The following is a 19,377-nucleotide window of genomic DNA, read 5'->3' as shown; positions in this document are numbered from 1 at the left end:
CGGTTCCCATTACTCTCACCTTATTTTTTTATTCTCTCCTCTGGAGTCAGCTGGATTCATCATGCCCCAGTATAACTACAGCGTGTGTTTCCCAGCCTAGGAAAGTCTGATGCCCACTTCCTCCCAACTCAAGTCCTTGTCTTCCTTCACCCAGGCACCTAAGATTTGCCTGGTGTCTCTAATGCCCGGATGGATTCACACCTTGAAACTAATGTCTTGGTCTGTTTCTGAGTGCAAAAAGAACTAGACCAGAGCCAGGAAGCCATTGGTCTTTTCCATCTTGGCTCTGCCCCACTCTAGGGAAAATCATTTCATCAGGGATTCAGTTATGCCTCTTGCAAAATGAGGAAAAGAAAATTCCTATGAGCTCTTCTGTTCTCAGTTCTACATTATTTCCAAGACAGGGAACCCTGTTTTCATTCACTCATTCAGTTTTTCTTCACCCAGCATTTTATTGAGGATGTACTATAAACTGGACACAATCTCAGTGACATAGAAGTAAGATGCGGGCTCTGCTTTCTAAGGCTCTCTGGTGGGAAGCTAGACAAATAAATCGTGACCGTGACACTGAATAAATGCTGTGATGGGCGTATTGGCCAGGTGCTACTGACTTCCTCAGGCTGTAGGACCAGGGAAGTTATCTCAAAGAAATGATCTCTGATAAGAATTTTGAAGGGTGTATTGACCAGGTGACCATGGAAGAAAAGGCCATCCCAGTCAGAAGAAATAGTGTGTTCCCAGAAGGTTAGCATATTAACTTTATACTTATTAATTGTCTTTTTGTTTATTTATATATTACCTGACTCCCAAGTAAGAATCTGGGGCAGTTAAACCAATTTCTAACTTAAATTATTTTTTGGTAGATGATATTACTTTATCTGTACTGTGAAAATGGAGATAATTCAAATATGCCATCATTTCTATTTCTATTAGTTTAGTTAAACCACTTAACAAAATTCTGATAGATGTGAAATATGAATCTGCCCTAAAAACTCTTTCAGATTGCATTACAGTGTGTTTGCTTCTTTGTCTGTTGGAGATTATAGCTTTGTACGGAATGTCAGAGTTGAAAGTTGATGTCTCTATTTCCCTGTACATGGGGGTGGGGTGGGGGTGGGGATGCACTAACTAACCTGCTAAAGCTAAAGTATTGAAGGAGTAAAGCAGTTGTGGCATAACTGCTGGCTTGCTAAATCTCTTGTGATTTATAAAGATATATTTTATGTCTTTTATGATTACGGGATGATGCTAAAAATTTTGTAGGTGATAGTACCGTCACATTGGGAAGACTGCATATAACATCTCTGGAGAAGATACAGAATGTTACCTGGCTGTCAAATCAAAGTAAAAGATGTTTAATTTGGTATTAAGAAAAGGCAGTTGGGAAATTTTATTTGGAATTTGGTGTCAGATGTTTGAACATCATAAACCTGAGTCATATGTCCATGAATAGATTTTTTGTATTACTTCTTGATATAATTGGATATGTTGTAATAATATTTTTTAAAGATTGTTGTTAGAGGTATTGCTGTTAGAACTCCAGTTAATTTAAAGTGACTTTAAAATTTCTTAGATCTTTGATTCCCCACCCCCCCCGCACCTGTACTAGATGCCAATATAAACTGGTTAAATAGCAAATGATTTAAACAGAAACACTATGACATAAATGCATATTTATGATATTTTGTTTGTTGGATCTTTTTCTTAATATTACTTGACTTTCTGTGTTTTAATCTCATTTTGTCGTATTTTGGGTTGAAGCCACTCTAAAGTTTAACACCTAGGAGATTTCTCACTTATGGTTCCCTTTAAAAGTGCTAAAATCTCAGCCTCTCAAACAAGAGACCATGCTACAATTTAAAGAAAGCGGTGGTATTGATAAAGGCCCTAAGAATGTTGCCACCATCTGCATGTGTCTTCTGCCGCATCCTTGCATCCTTTCTTTTAAACCAGCAGGAGAAAGGAAAGAAGGGCAAGAGCCGGCCCACCCAAATGCTTCTGCATGCCTAGCTGGGCTTCTGAGGTCTCCCCTGCTGCTTCCGAAAAAGGAGCCGCGCAGACAAATGAAAGGGCCACCGGGACATTCACATGCATACACCTTCCTTCCCAACACCAAGTGGCTTCAGATGGCTGGCTTTGCGGTGGTTTGGCCTGGGTTGAAGAATAGAGACTTGAGAACCATTTGTTTCCACACCATTTTGGGTGACGTGCTATTTTCACCTTAAAAGCCCATTTAAAAAGAAAAATATGTTTTGAAAGAAAGACACAATTTGGAAGCCATCGCCCTCAATGGAGTCCCTTTTAAATGTAATATTTTGTCCTATCAGTCTTCTTCTAAATTAGTTGTCACTACCTAGAGAAAACCCACCCTTGATCGTGGTGTCCAAAAAAAATTATACAAACTTTAACAGCTCGTAGCTCAATTGACATTTCTTTTTTTTCTTTCTTTTTTTTTTCTTTCCAGATTTAACCCATTGGAATTAATAATTATTCAAAGTGTGTATACATTTTTGGGGACACCCTGTCTTTTTCTATATCCAGGTTTTGAAACTAATAAATTTCATTGTTAAGTATGGAGTAGAACCCAACTTGTGTAACAATCTGTAGTGTAACAGGTATGTTACTATCACCAGCCTCTAAATCTAGTCATGCAAAGCATGTCAGAAGTAAAAGAAAAAGGAAACTGGACCTGATAGAAATAAGACCATGACCACAGAGTTTTTTCCTGGCAGTTGACCTGGCCAGCCCTTGTTAGGTAGAGGACTCTCTAAAATCTGGAGGCTATGTGAAGAGGGAGTCATTTTTTTTTTATAAGTAGCCAACCAGTATATGATAACTGTTGCCAATATTCATATAGTTTTGGAGTTTTGATGAGGTTAGAGGGTTTTGAAGTTAAAGTCACTGCTTTCTAACCTTTCACTCTTCCTTTGTCCTGTATCTTGAGTGGCCTGTATAGCTTCTCAGCCTAAAAGTCCCACTGTCAACTCAAAGGAAACATTTGGAAAATGCAGTTTCCCGCTCCTCACGACAACAAATAGAAATTCCTTTTCAATTTCCATTTTCATCAGCTGTATACTGTAACATACCGTAGATGCCCAGGTTTATCCTCGTAGTACCTTTTATATTTGTGTTTCTTCTTCGCGATCTGAGCACAATTCATCAGCAGTTCTCCAAGCCAGATGCCCCACTTTTTCCTTTCTACCGCCTTAACCTGGGTTCATTTCATTTCCCTCTTCTGCTTGGATTAGATAATAGCTTTCTACCTTCTCCAGCTTCTAGCCTCTCATCAGTTCAACCTGTGCATGGCTCTTGGAATAGATCTTCCTCACGCACCATGTTTTAATTTATCATGTCACCATTCAGGAATTTTAGGGGTTCAGCCTGTCACTCAAGAGCCTCCACCAGAGCCCTGGCCGGTGTGCCTCAGTTGGTTGAGTGTCGTCCATCCTGTGCACCAAAAGGTTGCCAGTTTGATTCCCGGTCCGGGAACGCGCCCGGGTTTCGGGCTTGATCCCTGTGGTGGTGCAAGAGGCAGTTAATTAATGTTCCACTCACACATTGATGTTTCTCTCTCTCCCTCTCCCTTCTTCATCTCTAAAAAGCAATTTTTTTAAAAAAGAACCTCCACCAGAGTGGGGGAAATGGGGAGATGTTGGTCAAAGGGTACAAATTTCCAGTTAGAAGATGAATAAGTCCTGGGAATCTAATGCACTGCACGGTGATTATCATTAGTAATACTGTATTGTATACTTGAAAGGTGCTAAGAGAGTAGATCTCAAATGTTTTCACCACCAAAAAGAAATGGTAATGACCCGGCATGGGCATGGTGGAGGTCTAGCTAATGCTATAGTGGTAATCATTTTGCAGATTAAGTATCAGATCAACACATTGAACACCTTACACTTACACAATGACAAATATCAATTATATCTCAATAAAGCTGGGGAGGAGGGAGGGGAAGCACCGCCACCAACTTGTCTATTAACTGTAGCCATGTTTTCCAGACCAAAACCAGGAGCCACTGTAGACTCAGTTTCTTCGCCCTCCCTTGTGAAAACGGGCCCCGGTCTGCCCTGGTGTCTTCACACATGCCATTCCCTTACGTCCATCCTTCATTCTTCCCAACGATCTGTGCCTTTTCAATCTGGCTCGACTTTCCTCCTCCAAGAATTGGTGATTAGCCTCCATCTGATTCTTTAATTGACCCAATCACACTTATTTACTGAGTGTGGACTGTGATGATTTGTAATTAGTATGCATTCTCGAATCAGGATTTTTAATTTGTTTCTGTGGGAGTGAAGAGTGAAAACCTTTAAAGGCATGGGCTGCCTTTCCAAAATTTTAAATATATACATATTTAAATATGTATATATGGAGGGGGAGAGTCCTGTGTTTATATATTTATGTACTATGTATAATTACTTATTGTATATGCCCTTGTCAAATTTTGGTCATTAGGCTTGTCTTTTGTTAGGTACAGAATGTGGAAGACTTACCAATGTGTGACACATGTACAGAATACTATGGACCTTAAAAATCATTATTCTAATTTTTTTTGGACTGAAAACGGATGAAAATAAGCCTTATACAATCACTGTTTCTCTACACTTTCCTTGCCCTGCCTCCCATTTATTCTCTCCCCTCTGGAGCCCAGTCTCTCCTGGGATATACATTCCCGCCTGCCCCCGAGGAAGCATCTGCTAGCACAGCTCTGGGTGGAGAGGAGCTGGGCGCTTAGTAAGTTCTGCCTGACTAAAGGGGGGGGGGCATCGGATAAAGCAAGAAATGAGGCTGAGAAAAACCTTTATTCCCCTGGGAAAGTGAGAAGTGGAAGAAGAGAGCAAACACGAGAACATGGCGTGATGGAGTAGAAGCAAGGGTTTTGGCCACTGTACTTTTCTCTCTAGCTTTTAGCATTTCCACCACCCATAAAATTCCTGTTGTTGACCTGTGTGGTAATATGTCTAAATATCTTAGAGGTGATGACTTTTTCTTACTCTTCCTTTTGGTACAGAAAGCTTAGCCAGGTGTTAATCTCTGGCAAAGTTGATTGGGGTGTGTGTGTGTGTGTATGTGTGTACACACATGCACATACATATACATACATACACGTGCACATATACATATGGCTGATGACTTCTCGCAGTTTATCTTAAGGCCACAGTGTTTCACGTTCCACTTGGCTGACAGGGCATCTCTGACCTGACAGATTTATTCCTTGAGAACAGGATCATGTGGTTGAAACCATTTTAATTCTTAACAAGACAGTGCATATGGCTTACGTAGATTTTGTAGTTGATTTTTTTCTCTTATGTATCACTCAGGGAAGCCTATGTCAGTGTAAATCGGTGGTAATGAAATCAGCATCATGGCATCTTTGATATTGCATTTGCTAAAGCCTTTCTGGATGTTTAATTCAGCACTTACCGATTGATATTATAGACGGTGGATAAACATTTCTGATGGATCTGTTTGCTCACAGATGAAAAGAATCTAATCCTTTTTTCTCTTTGATTTAAAGAGTGTGATGCTTTTGGAGAGGAAATAGTTCAAATGTGGTCATCATAGGTTGGTGGCACTAAAAATAGAAACTCACTTAGGATAAAATTTGCTGTCAAGAAAAATGGAGCGTTCTTTCTGAACCTGGGAACGTGTGGTTCATGCAAGCCTGCTTGTAGATGGTTGCTACAATAAGGCTTCTTTCATACAGGTGTGTTTATGCCCCAGGCTTGCTGGCCACAGTCCATTCCATTTACAGAAGCTGAATTAAACAATAACTACCGCATTGCAAAAAATGGTGTGGGGGGCGGGGGAGGAGGGGGAAAGGTGAGCGTCAAAGGAGATGCCTGAGAGCTTTGTTAGGGCCAAGAAAAACCCTGTTGCAGTTGTCAGAGCTTGTTGATGTTGCTGGGAACGGCACTTTTTTTTTCTCCTGGATTTTGTGGTTCTGCCTTAGGAAAGAAAGTAAAATAGAACGGAAGAACAAAGTCCTACTCTATAAATCAGCAGCTGCTCCTCGCCAGATCAAAGGAGTGACATTTTTGCTCCTGGACTACTTGTCCACTTGAGGGCTTGACAGGCAGCTAACAGCTGGCCTGCTAGACTGGATGGGAGAATCAGCCTACATCTTCTTCCAAGCAGATGACAAGCTAATCAGAGAGAGATCCATAGCACAGGGCACGTGAGTGCACCTTGATCTCCTCAAACATGTCTAATACATAATCGCTAAACAGCTTGGTGCATTTTTGGCAAGTTAATGCTTAGGTGGTTTCCACTGAGAAGTAGGATAGAGAATTAATACTTCAATCAAAGGTGATCATAAACGCTAAAAGATGCTAGATTTGTTGGGATCTTCTCCTCTTAGCGTGAATTAGTAGATGGCTGGGAACGTAATCACCGACAATCAGGTGACTGGGTGATTTTTCAAAGCCCAGCCAGGCTCTGGCGTTCAGGTAGAGGAACAGGCAGTGGGGACTGGTAACTTCGAAAATGATCGCTCCTGCCTTTTAGGCTGAGAGAGCCGAATAAAGTTGTAGGTGCATCTTCCGTGTCTGCAAAGAGTTGCTTTCAGAAGCACTGTAAGGTGTGTAGGTATATAGATCTGGAATTTTAATGTCAGTAGTAAAACTTCCAAAGTAATTCATTTTCTACTTGATTTCCATCTGCAATAAATCATGTACAGGATGAGGTAATATACTACAGCTTATGTCTATTGACTTAGTGTTTTATCTTTAAGAGGATAGATCCTAGATACGAATAGCTAAGGAAGTTTGCATGTTTTCCCCTCCCTCACTTTCAAGTAGCTTTGAGAGATCACTTCTATAGTGCATGATAAATAGCCACATATGAATAATCTGATGGCATTCGGTAAGAGTCACAGGGCTTCGAAATCTTAGCTTGCTGGGATGGTTTGTTACCTGCCGTTGGGTGTGATTATACTTAGAGAATTGTGTCTTTTGTTGCTCAGTATTATAAAGGAAATAAAAAGTAGTTTTCCATCTTAGAGGAAATTTCTCCAGTACTTTCATTAAAAAGTCTACTATTGGCCATCAAATAAGATGCTAAATTCTCCAGGTCACCTTTAAATTTTTTTAATTATAAAAATAATCATACTTATTATTAAAAACTAAAATAGCACAAAATTACATAAAATACAAAGGAAACTCTACCATCTTCCCCGTTTGTTCCTGAGAGAGAACGATTTCCACAAAATCACTGTATTGGTCCAACTCTTCCTATAGGAAGTACAGATGGAAGAAAATGAATAAAATTATTACAAATTGTTCGTTGCCCAAGGCTAGCGATTAAAAGACTGTTTAGATCCAAGATAATGAACGAGAGTAGTGCGTGCATTTTCACAGCTAAGGGCCACGATTAAAACTCGATCTTTGCAAGTCTCTGTTCCTAGCCAAAGTACTAGATCATCTGTTTGGTTTGGTATGTGATCTGGAGCAGCACCTTCGAACATAAATAGATCACCTGGAGGGCTTTTAAAATACTGGTTCAGCTTCAGCAGTACCAGGGTAGGGACTGCAGTAGTTCTGCAGTTCTAACAAGCTCAGGGTGATGTGGATGTGCCTGGTCCATGGAACACGGAGTTGTGAGGATCTAGAAGCCATTAAGAGACTGTGATTCCAACATAGCTCACCCCACTACCTAGCCCCCCGGCAGATGCCTGCTCCAGTGTCTGAAATCCCCACCAGGGCATTATACATTTGGGTTGGCTGGGATCTCTGGAAAGACCCTACCACATGGACACATGCTACCTGTAGGGGCACAACACAGTATTACACTCTTATCAACTCAGCATGGATTGGTCAGCATGGATTGGTTTAATTGTCACCCACCTAGTCTTCATTACTACCTATAAAAGAACAGAACTCTTTAGGAGGGGACATTGGGTGCATTTTAAATATAATCTAACATTCATTGAGCCCTTTTTATGTGCCAGGCACTGTGCCAAGGATTTTACATATAACACCTCCCTTAATCCTCAAAACAATTAGCCCCAGTTTATAGATAGGAAACAAAGCGCGGCTTGGAAGGTTAAGTGGACTTGCCCAAGGTCACACAGCCAGGAAAGGGCAGAAACTATGAGTCCATGCTCTTTATCACTTTGCTTTTTCTAGAAGCCTGGAATATGATATAGTAACTGAGAAGGGCTTATTCAAAGTGGGTGACTTAGCAAAGAACCCTGATGAGCCCCTATAACTTCAGGGAAGAATTAGATACGAGAAAGAATATGGAAGGACGCCCGAGACGGTCATGGAAGGTAAGCATCGCCTACTTGATCGTTTTGTCCAGACCCTTTATGTCAACGTGGACACGCCAGGACTTGAGACGTAGTCATAAAGCTACAAAAGGTTTGTGATTCCAGATTTGTATTACATTTTCATATTATAAATTTATGAGGATTAGTTCATTTGTCCTTAGAGTTGTGGACAAATCTGGTATCTGTCAAATTATCAATTAAGCTGTAGCTCGTGGAAATTGGTTGTGAACCGTGAACGTTTCCCTAAGTAGCCCGTGAATTTCACTTACCTTACTTTGCTCACTGTTGTTGTCTGTGAGAAAAGACCCATTGTCTGGCCACCAGTGAAAAATTTATGTTTGCGACATGACTCGGTCGTGTGTGTGCCCGAGTAACGGTCAGAAGTATTAAACTTGCTTAATACATTGATTTAATCATTTTAATGTATCTTACTGGGGGAAAAAAACACAAAAACCCACTCTTGACCATAACAAAGAGTAGAAAAAGACCAGCTGGGCTTTCTTGTGTGAACTAAGACAAAGTGAAGAAACTTGATAAGTGACTCGCCCGGGTTGAGGCCTCTTTGTTTGAGCAACAAGCAGCGAGCTGTGCGAGCAGCACCTTCACCGCGGGGCCCGTCGTTGGAGAAGGTGGGGAGGTAGAGGTTTTTCGTTTTTTAACAGGTCCCCAGTCATGCTGCCTACAGACGCCTCCTCCAAAATGATCTGGTCCCTTTCCAAGAGTCCAGCCCCTTCCCGGACCAGGCCTGTCCATGCCAAAGCTCCAGCTCCCGGGAGCCTCGCTTCCTCTGGGTGCTCGGGGCTGGCGGCTTTCCAGGGGGCTCCAGGGAGGCCGCGCTGTCGAACAAAAGGAATGCTGCCTGAAGGACTGGTTTCCAGGTGTGGCGTGAAGCTAGTGAACCAGAAAAAGGGGATTTATCAACGATTTAGAAAGAAGGGAGGAAAAAGAAAGAAAGGAAGGAAGGAAAATAAATCAACCAACAATCAGGACTGACACCTAAGCCTACTTCTATCAATCTGAAATAGGCTTTGGAGGGAAAAGCCTTTAAGAGAAAAATCAGGATGGTGAGATTTCAGTTGCAGAGAAGTATGCAAAGCTGAAAAGTTTGGCTCTTCTTGGGGGGGTGTTAAGGTGAGGATGGGGGGACAGTTAAGGTGGGGATAGGGAGGGAAAGTCTCCAGGAGATATCTCTCCAGCAAGACAACAAGATGAGATTTTAATGATATTTTTCTATCTTGGGTTTATATTTTTTAATATATCTTTTTTCCCATCTCCAAGTTGACTCAGAAAGTCCTCGTGATTCTTGGAAAGTCATTGAATTTATTTCTATAATTAAGTTATTTTAAGCTAACAGTCTTCATATATAATTTTTAAGGATCCTACATACTAATAATACATTTTCCATTTTAGTAAAACTTGGTGAGAAAGTAGATAGTATTAGTAGATACTCTCCAGAGTCTTTGTGTGAGTCTGGATACTAACTTTGTGTTCAATACAAATCAATGGAACTAGTGCACTTTAGGGTACTTATTCCCTAAGGAGTCACTAATGGAATTATCTCTAGCCCTTAAAAAAAAAAAATTAACAATGAGGCTAATGAAATTTTTTTTTCTAAGTGAAATCTGGATAAGGCACTAGACTTACTAGCACATTTTATTTATGGCATTTATCATATATGGCACGTTTTACACACAAGTTATACAAACCTCAGAATGTTTTTAAGAGCTGTTTAATATCTAAGAAGACTTTGTAACTCCGGGTTAAATTGTTTGTACCAATAGAGAAGTATATTATATGTCCTTAACTTCAAAGTCATTCTGGGATGACATTAAAACTTAGAGAATTTTTTTAAATATCAGATACAGATGAAAACCCTAACAGTCTTTGGATTGGAAATAACTTTGGGGGGTTTTCATTAAAGTTGGGTGCAGCTTGCTGCATTTTGGTTAGTTGGATGTCTTCAGCAATTTTTCAAATGTTTTGGGTTTGGCAAAGTCCAAAATGTTTTTGCCAAGACCCTCTTTTCCCCTTATTTTTTAAACCCGTGTGAAATTCTAGGATAACTTAATCCATATGTGTCTGATTCATTTACACTTAACTCATCAAAATGTTATTTTGTAAGACCCATTTAATATTCAAGAAACCTTTTGAGCCTTTTTAAGACGTCTAGTCTTGTGTCTTTGAACCAGTGAGTTGTATTTTTCCATATGAATGGAGCTTGGACCTTGAAAGACTGAAGATCAGTTGATTTTCAACTTAGGCGCTTTAAAATTTGAGTATAATCAAAACTTGATATTCTCTTTACTGCTTGAGCACTGAATGCATTCATTTTAAAATAAAGATCAGAGGACATGGAAAAAAATTTCATGTCATGTAATTGGGGGGAGAAGACCGTATTTGGAAATTTCATCATAGTGATGTTAAAGAAAAAAGTTATTCCTAATTTTATTTTTTAATCTATAATTAAGTCATTCCATTTTATATGTACATTGGTGTGTGTTTTCAGAGTGGCCTGTGGATCATTGATAGAATGGGGTAATTTCATTTTTTAGTGTTAAAGTGTTTTTACAGACAACTCATTAATTAATTTTAATAATAACATCTCTGACGTTTATAAGATATCCCAAGATCAGGGGAGTTGACAATTGGCAGGAATTGTACGTCAAGAGATTTCTGAAAAATTGGGGCCCATATGTTTTTAAAATTCTGTGTGATTTAAAAGAATGTGGTCGAGTTATGAATCTGGCAAGATACAGCACGATGGATTAAAAACATTGTTTGAGAACAAAAATTCAGAGAGGCCAAATGGAGCCCAAGTGAAAAAAGCAAAATTTCTGTGACCCTTTGTAAAAGGATCTGGTGAAAACCTTCAGAGGCTCCTATGCATATTTGTTTAGTAGAACCGGACAAAGAAAGGCCATCGCCATAACTGCTAGTGAACATCCAGTCCACGCCATGGTAACTCTCTGAAAATGGAATACTGGAGTGGCATTTCCAAGTTCAGTGCTTCTATAAAGACCTGCTAGCACGCAGAATGCTTTTTTAATGTTCTGCATTGTTGTGTATCCCCCATTGAACAACCTTTTGAGAGGACCCCGTTTTTACTAATGTAAACATTCTGACGAGTATCCAAAGAAATGACCTTTGAGTGAACCTCTAACCTTCCCTGTAATTATTTGTTTGAAGACAGTGTGGAGTTCTCCTGCTGAGAACTGAGAACCATGATGCCTTGCAGCTCTGTGAGTGAGGGAGTGTTTGGGGGAACTGGAGAGAAAGACATAAATAAGGGAACAACCTCCAGATGTAAATAATAAAAGAGCAAAAGGGTGAAATTAAAAAGGGAAAAAATAGCAATTCGTTTTACCTAAAGAGTTGGCCTATAGGAAAAAACAAAACCTGGATTAGTAGCCCATAAAACGAGGTGAAACCCCTGCCATGTGTGTCCTCCATTAGAAACTTCAAGGAGGAGGGAAAGGTTTCTCCCTCTCTCCCGAGCTCCTCAATGGGTCCTCGCCTATGCTGATAAAAAGAGCTCCTGGGGGTGGAAATCTCAGGTCAGACCACAGTGGTCCCAGTAAAAGCAAGTGAGGGCAGAGTAGATAATTAAGCTCCTTTTCTGATTGGAGGGATAATTCTGGAAGGCTCTGTGATCTATCTGAGCAACACTTCTGGTGCCAGGTGGGAATAAATACGCAGTTAGGACTCTCCTTTTGTTTTCACCTCTCATAGCCTGTCACTTTCTTCCCCAAACCTGCAGGGGTGTAACATTTCTGACAACTGAGCTCTATACTTTATTAAGTAATAAAGAAGTTCATTGTTTTGCAAACAAACACCATATGCAGAAGGCTCCTTTGGTTTCCTTGCAGCTATTACTCTCCAGCTAATGGTATTCCCGCTGGAGTGAGTGCCCACAGGAGGCCTGAGGAGCGTGGGCTGCCGTCCTGCAGCAGGGACTTCAGCTAGGGACTTCATCTCGCATGTAGAAACGCAAAGCTGCCGATGCACGCCAGAATGTTTTTGGCTAATTTCAAAGAACGAGTTTTCAGTTCCTGCCTGTGGCCCCATGCAGACTCATTAATCATTAAGTCCCTGTGCACTTAAGATTTGACACTGGAAATATTGGGAAATGTTACATATAAATGGGTATATTTTTAAGAGACAGCTAGCTATATGCTAGACATTCCCCCTCCCTGTGTGTCCCCCCCAAGTGCACAGTCGATGGATCCTGTGCATCAGCTCAGATATGTGGGGAATGCTTGTCATTAAATGCACAGGGACAAGGGTAACTCACAAATGGTGGAAAATTGTTTTGTTTTTATTAAATTTAGAGAAATAAAGGAGATTTCTTATCATCTTACTCTGTTTATACATGAATATTTGATGGGCATTATTAAACATTAAAGTAACATGAAGTAGGCACTTATTTTTGGATTTCCAACAAAATTAGATCCAGGCTTCTAGACGAAATAACTGCTTCTCCACATTCCTGTGATTCAGCCACCACCTGATTTGAAAACGTTTCTTGGGCTCTAATATCAACCATGTGTACCTGAGGCTCTGTCTTTCTAGTGGGTTGAAAGGTGGCTGGGTTTATGGTTGGCAGTTACCTTATCCCTGCCCTGGGTGTCCCAGCTTAGACTGGAAAGGCCGCCCCCAGCTGGCACTGACCTCTAAATGACCCCTAACTTTACAGGCTTAAACTGCAGGAGTTGCCGAAGAGCAGAAGTCTTTCTGGCCAGCACTTATTACTGCTGTGTTGGTGATAAAACTTCAGACAGCCTAATTGATGGCTTTGCTGACCTAACAATACCTTGTGAAAGCAGAGTGCCAGAGCCTGGTCTCCATTTATGACCAGCTGCAAGGGGGAAGCTGGGTCTCCCTGTGATGGGGAGTTTAGGGAAAGGGGAAAATCTTCCAGCCTGCGAACTTTAACCAGATTCCGACTCGTTCAAGAAGCAGAAGCACAACTGTGAATTAATAGAAGCTTTCTCAGGGAAAACGTTTTTCCCTGCCTGGGCCTTTTTTAGCAAGTCAGCCTCCAGTTGATTACGAGATGACAGAAGAGATGATCCAGTCAACCACTTCGGAATGGGGAGAGAGAAAATCACCTTTGAGTGAAAAAGAGAATTTTCACGAGATGCCCAACACTGCGTCGTATTCCCCGCAGTGTTCCCGCAGAGGTGCTCGCAGGGCACAGACACTGCATCCGATGACGGGTCTTCTCTGTTTCGTTTCAGGTTTATTAATGCCAGAAGAAGAATAGTACAGCCAATGATTGACCAGTCAAATCGAGCAGGCAAGTTCCAGCTAGGACCCATATTCTCACCCCACAGGCACAAAGCCCCGCCAAGTTATACTGCAGGAGTTTCATCACCTGGTAACTAAGCGCTTCCATCAGGCATTCTGGGACATTTGCGTTTTTACTGTCCCCAGAATTCCATTCTAGGAAGCAACTTCACTAATTGGTGCTAATTGGAGATTTCCCACCCTGACTCTACTGAAACTGCTTTTTATTTTCTTTCTGAATTGGTAATTGGGCACAAGCATTAGTGCCACAAGCAGTTTGTTTGACTGTGAGCTCTGGCATGACTCATTGCTTGTCTGCATCCAATCATTAGCACACTCTCATTTTCTTGGTACCCACAATTCCTTGGTGTACGTGTTGCTTTCACTCCTGGAGCATCCCCTGTTAAACTCATTGTATCCATTCATTGGCTTTGACTATTCATAATATCCTATCAAAGCCTGAAGTGCTGCATTGCCAGCATTATTTTTTTTTATTAAGATTATTGCCTTTGTTTAAAATGCTTCACATCCATTCCACTAAAATGCGTGCGAGCTTTTCTCACAGTCTCTCTCAGATTCTCGAAAACTGTTGTTATAAGTTACTTTCAGAACCATACCTGTGAACTTGTAATCATTTGAAACAGTTTACTGAGTTGTGCCCTGTAAGAAGGTCTGTAGGCAAAAACTATTTTCCATGAGGTGATGACCGTTGTTACTAACGAGAGTGTCAAACTTGACGGAGATTTAAATTGTGGCCTCAGTTTAAAGAATTTAAGAAAATTTGTTTCCTTTAGCATAATTTCCCCAGTACCACAACTATTTTTCCACTAATGGGGGCCAGGGGGCTGTTGGAGAAGATTATAAAATAATTGAAATATTATATTTACCATGTTTACATTTTCTTTGGTATGGATAAAAAGGCAAATGTTCAGTTCAGACTGTCTAACTTGCAAAATTGTGCTCAAATTTCATATGTTTGCGGGTGAAGATGTGAAGAATTCTTATTAGCCACCAGAGATGGCAGGATCACAAAATCTTACTAAGTAGCACATTGAGATATTTACATATTAGACGCCCCAAACTTCCCTATCCTACTTCCCCCCTAATGGGGAGATAAATAAAGGGGAGGACCCGCCTGTTAAACTGGCGGGTGATGGTTGTTAAACCCCCTCCCCTCCTGTGGGCCACACCCCGTTTTTAGAGCGCCAGCCACCTTGTTGCTGTAACGTGTCAGTGCTGCAGCAGGAACAATTGCTGATTGTTTGGTATATCTTTTCTTCTTTCTCCTCTGTGTCCTCGAATGACCACAATCAGGTTTTCTTCTTGATCCTTCAGTGAGCCAAGGAGCAGCGTATAGTCCAGAAGGTCAGCCCATGGGGAGCTTTGTGTTGGATGGTCAGCAACACATGGGGATCCGGCCCGCAGGTAGGCGCGGGTGTCCCTCTGGGCTTCCCTGGGCCGTGTCGCCTCCCCCACCAGCCTTCATCCACTCCGCTCCCCACTCTCGTGGGGGGTTTAACATTTGCCTGCTGCCTGCTCTGCCTGCTTTCTTTACCTCGGGTGGGGGAAAGAAAACCCTCCTTTAAAAAGTGAAGAGTTTACAACAGTGCCACTTACTCCGCCCCCTACACACCGTTTTTTCTTTTTAAACCAAGGCAGTAAGTGAGAAGGAAGCTGAGTGTCCTCCTAGTTTTTCACCACCAATTATTGCTGATTGTCCGGCCTCTTCTCGGCTTTTATCTCCTTTCTAGGACCTATGAGTGGAATGGGCATGAATATGGGCATGGATGGGCAATGGCACTACATGTAACCTCCACCATGTAAAGCAGTCGCAAAGCCAGGGGGAAGTAAGTACAGCCGGTGCGACCTGTCTTCGCTGTCACCGCAGGGACTTCATTTCATTTTTTATAATTTGCCCCCGTTTTATTTTTCCTTGCCCATAACTGCATGCCTTTCCAAACCAAGGACCTGTTTTTAAATATACATCACCGTCTCTGAAGGCGCAGATGACACCGTTCCACACTTTTGAAAAGGCCAACTGACAAGCCTGTGTGTGCTTTAAGCGGGGGGCGGGGGGGGGGACACCGCCTCTTAGCCTATTTACTGAGGCCCCTCAGTGCACAAACACAGACATCAGGCAGATATTGGACATTTAAGAATAAAAATAACGTCTTGGGGGCACCAGTTGACTGAGAGAAATTAAGCAGGCTTCAATGAAGCGATAAAAAAAAAAAAAAAGGGAAAGTAGAACTGTCCTTTGAGTGACATAAATCTGTCAGGATACGATTGATGCCCAAATTATCTTATATGCAAAGATGAAATGCTGCAGTTCATTATGCCTGGTCTAGATATATGACAGCAGTGACACCATTGATTCTTCACCAGGGAGCCGGTGTGTTTTGATTATTTTTTACATGTGCCTACTGACTTTCGACACGAGACAGAAAGACAGGGAAGTCAGTCAATAAATTTAAAGGGAAAGACATTTAGGAGCAACTGAATATGAAGGAATGGATTTTTCACTGAGGCTGAATGGCTGCAGTTGGATTAAGAAACCCATTAGACTTTAAAGCTTCAAGTGTTTTTGACATCTGAAAAAAATTCAGAGTCTGCCAACAAGATAGATCCTTTGCTGAAGACACCAGAGCATAAAAAAATTCATAAAACAGCGAAACTTCTTTGTTTAATGAGGCCGAATAGAACAGCACGTACCTTGATTAAATCATTCTCTGTATGTAAATAGAGGCCAACATTTTATATGAGATCTCAGGGGGTCACCATGGCACACCATTGATGAAGCCAATTTCCTTCCTTCCTTCCTTTACTAATGCAGTCAAAAAATGTAGAAAGCAATGTTCCCTAAAACAGCTATAGAGAAAACATTTGCTCAGCTTGGATAATTCTTAATATAGGCCATATAACTTCTAGCCTATTTAATTACATAACATATTTTATGCTTCATGACCAATTACATTAATAGCTTAATACAGAAGAATATTATCCTCTCTTGATTTGATTATGCAGCCACACAATATGGTATATTTGGTACTTAATTATCATCATCCATTGAGCAGGCTGCTGTGGTAGAATAAACAGAGAGCTGGGACTGTGCAGGCTGTGTTATTGTCTTTAGATGGTTTTCCACTTCTGTTAATAATGGACTGCGGATCTACTTAACAAAATGACTGCCACGTATAAGCCTTTAGATTACCAGCTTACAGTGTCAAAAACATCTGTTCAGCTTTTCAACTGTAGGTACCGGAGGTTAAATAGAGGTGAATAAAGCTGTCCTGTTAGTTCTGGGGATGGACAACAATAAATATAATAGAACCTTAATCCAATGAACAGGTAACTTGCAAGAGAAATCAGAACCTTTCAACTGCTGACTTCCCAACATTTTAACTCACAACTTCAAATCTTGTATATCTTGATTAAGAATTTCTAGATGTGTTCTCTTTTATCCCTAATATCGAGGTATTATTTTTTTTTGGAATTTCCAGACATAAACTACTGGGCATGTCATATGACCTTACGTTGACTTCTTACCTTTGACCTTTACAATCTCTTGGGCGTACTGCTATAAGAATGCCTCTAATTCAAAAAAGGGGCTTCATTTTAAATATACATAAAAGCCCATCCCTTCAAAATGAATATGGCATAATGTTTTGTGTAATAAATTTTTCATGAAGAAATATAGATATAAGATGTCAATTTTATTTTAATATCTATAATTTTCATCCATATCTATAAATGCAACAAAGGAAAATAAATGATATATCAACAGTTAACTGATAAAACTCAACTTAGAATTTATATTCTTATTGCATTTATCAAAGAAATGTACTGAATACCATTTTGAAAAACAGTTCCACTTTATGACATTTAGTTGCATTAAATATTTAGTTCTGTTGTGTTGCATTATACTGCTGTGCGATGAAATTAAATGCAAACTACAATTTGAATGTCTGCAAACATTGGCAAGAATCTGCAGCTAAATTTAGATATAAGATTTGCAGTGTCTGTTGTTGTGTTTTTTTTTTTTTTTCCTTTTCATCTTTGATGGGTAAAGTATAAAAATGTTTTGGAATTTGACCTGCTTTCTTTTTCCATCTCTTTTCAGGTTTGCAGAGCATGCCAGGGGACTACATTTCTCAGGGTGGTCCTATGGGAATGAGTATGGCACAGCCAAGTTACACTCCTCCCCAAATGACCCCACACCCTACTCAATTAAGACATGGACCCCCAATGCATTCATATTTGCCAAGCCATCCCCACCACCCAGCCATGATGATGCACGGAGGACCCCCCACCCACCCTGGAATGACTATGTCAGCACCGAGTCCCACGATGTTAAATTCTGTAGATCCCAGTGTTGGCGGACAGGTCATGGACATTCATGCCCAGTAGTATACGGGAACTCAAGCGAACAGGAAACACACGCAAAAACTATTTTAAGACTTTCTGAACTTTGACCAGATGTTGACACTTAATATGAAATTCCAGACAGCTGTGATTATTTTTTACTTTTGTCATTTTTCATCAAGCAACAGAGGACCAATGAGACAAGAACACAAATGTGAAATCATGGGCTCACTGAGACAATTCTGTCCATGTAAAGATCCTCTGGAAAAAAAGACTCCGAGAGTTATAACTACTGTAGTATAAACATAGGAACTAAGTTAAACTTGTACATTTCTGTTGATCACTCCGTTACGTTGCCTCAGATAGTTTTAGAAGAGAAAAATAAATATATCCTTGTTTTCCACACTATGTGTGTTGTTCCCAAAAGAAGGACTGTTTTGGTTCATCAGTGAATTCACTATCCAAGAGAGACTGTGGTATATTTTAAACCTGTTGGGCCAATGAGCAAAGAACCACGCCGAGACCACGGTGGACGTGTGGCTGAACCTCACCCCTCGGACTCCAGCTTCAAGAATGTGTTTTCATGCCCGGCCTTTGTTTCTCCAGAAATGTGTCCTTTAGTTTCAAACAGATCTTTATAGTTTGTGCTTCATAAGCCAATTCTTCTTATTATTTTGGGGGACTCTTCTTCAAAGAGCTTGCCGGTGAAGACTTAAAGACAAAGCGGGAGCTTCTTCCAGGAGTTCTCAGCCTTGGCCGTGGACAGAACAACCTTAAGTTGGGCAGCTTTCCTCGACACACAAGTTAGCGGTCATAGCACCACCACTAGGACTTCATCAGAAACTCAAAGCTTGGGGGATAAAAACGGAGCAAGAGAATACTGTAACAAACTTCGTACAGAGTTCGGTCTATTAATTGTTTCATGTTAGATATTCTATGTGTTTACCTCAATTGAAAAAAAAAGAATGTTTTTGCTAGTATCAGATCTGCTGTGGAATTGGTATTGTATGTCCATGAATTCTTCTTTTCTCAGCACGTGTTCCTCACTAGAAGAAAATGCTGTTACCTTTAAGCTTTGTCAAATTTACATTAAAATACTTGTATGAGGACTGTGACGTTATGTTAAAAAAAAGGTGTTAAGTCACAAAATGCGGTAATAAATATTTCATTTTTGATTTTTTGTTAGGCTTTTGTGTTTTTCATAGTTGTAAGGCAAGGCAGGACGATGCTTACTATATGTGCTGTTCAAAGCAGGTGATGGTTTTATCCCCGGAAGTTGAGTTTATTTGAGACTTAACTTACCAAGAATTTTTAAGGTAACCATCGGTCCCTTTCGGTGTACATTTGGCTTGTAAATTCTCCCAGCAGACAACTTCAAAAGGTATGAAACTGTGTGTGCGTGTGCGTGAGTGTGTCTGAGCCAGACTGAAGGATCGCCTTCAACGTGTCCAATCTCC

The 19,377-nt window shown here is 40.7% G+C and overlaps 1 protein-coding gene across 8 annotated transcripts in view; it reads left to right on the top strand.

Moving 5' to 3' along the window:
• The window catches only part of MEIS2 (Meis homeobox 2), a 197,506-nt gene extending 178,406 nt beyond the window's left edge, over positions 1-19,100 (top strand). For 3 of the 8 annotated variants that reach the window (XM_081158518.1, XM_081158515.1, XM_081158516.1), the window contains exons 10-12: positions 13,510-13,568; positions 14,873-14,983; positions 17,679-19,100. In XM_081158518.1, the coding sequence (XP_081014644.1) occupies positions 13,510-13,568; positions 14,873-14,983; positions 17,679-17,965 (457 nt within the window). In that variant the 3' untranslated portion in view covers positions 17,966-19,100. Of the gene's footprint in view, positions 1-13,509; positions 13,569-14,872; positions 14,984-15,309; positions 15,406-17,678 lie in introns of all 8 variants that reach the window. The other 5 variants (XM_081158520.1, XM_081158522.1, XM_081158519.1 and 2 more) reach the window with 3 other exon arrangements.
• Positions 19,101-19,377: the final 277 nt, after the last annotated feature.

The sequence above is a fragment of the Miniopterus schreibersii genome (assembly GCF_964146895.1).
Source record: "Miniopterus schreibersii genome assembly, chromosome: 1".
Classification (NCBI taxonomy): Eukaryota; Metazoa; Chordata; class Mammalia; order Chiroptera; family Miniopteridae; genus Miniopterus; species Miniopterus schreibersii.
The sequence above is the reverse complement of the archived record's forward strand: the minus strand, read 5'-3'. Positions and strand labels throughout refer to the sequence as shown.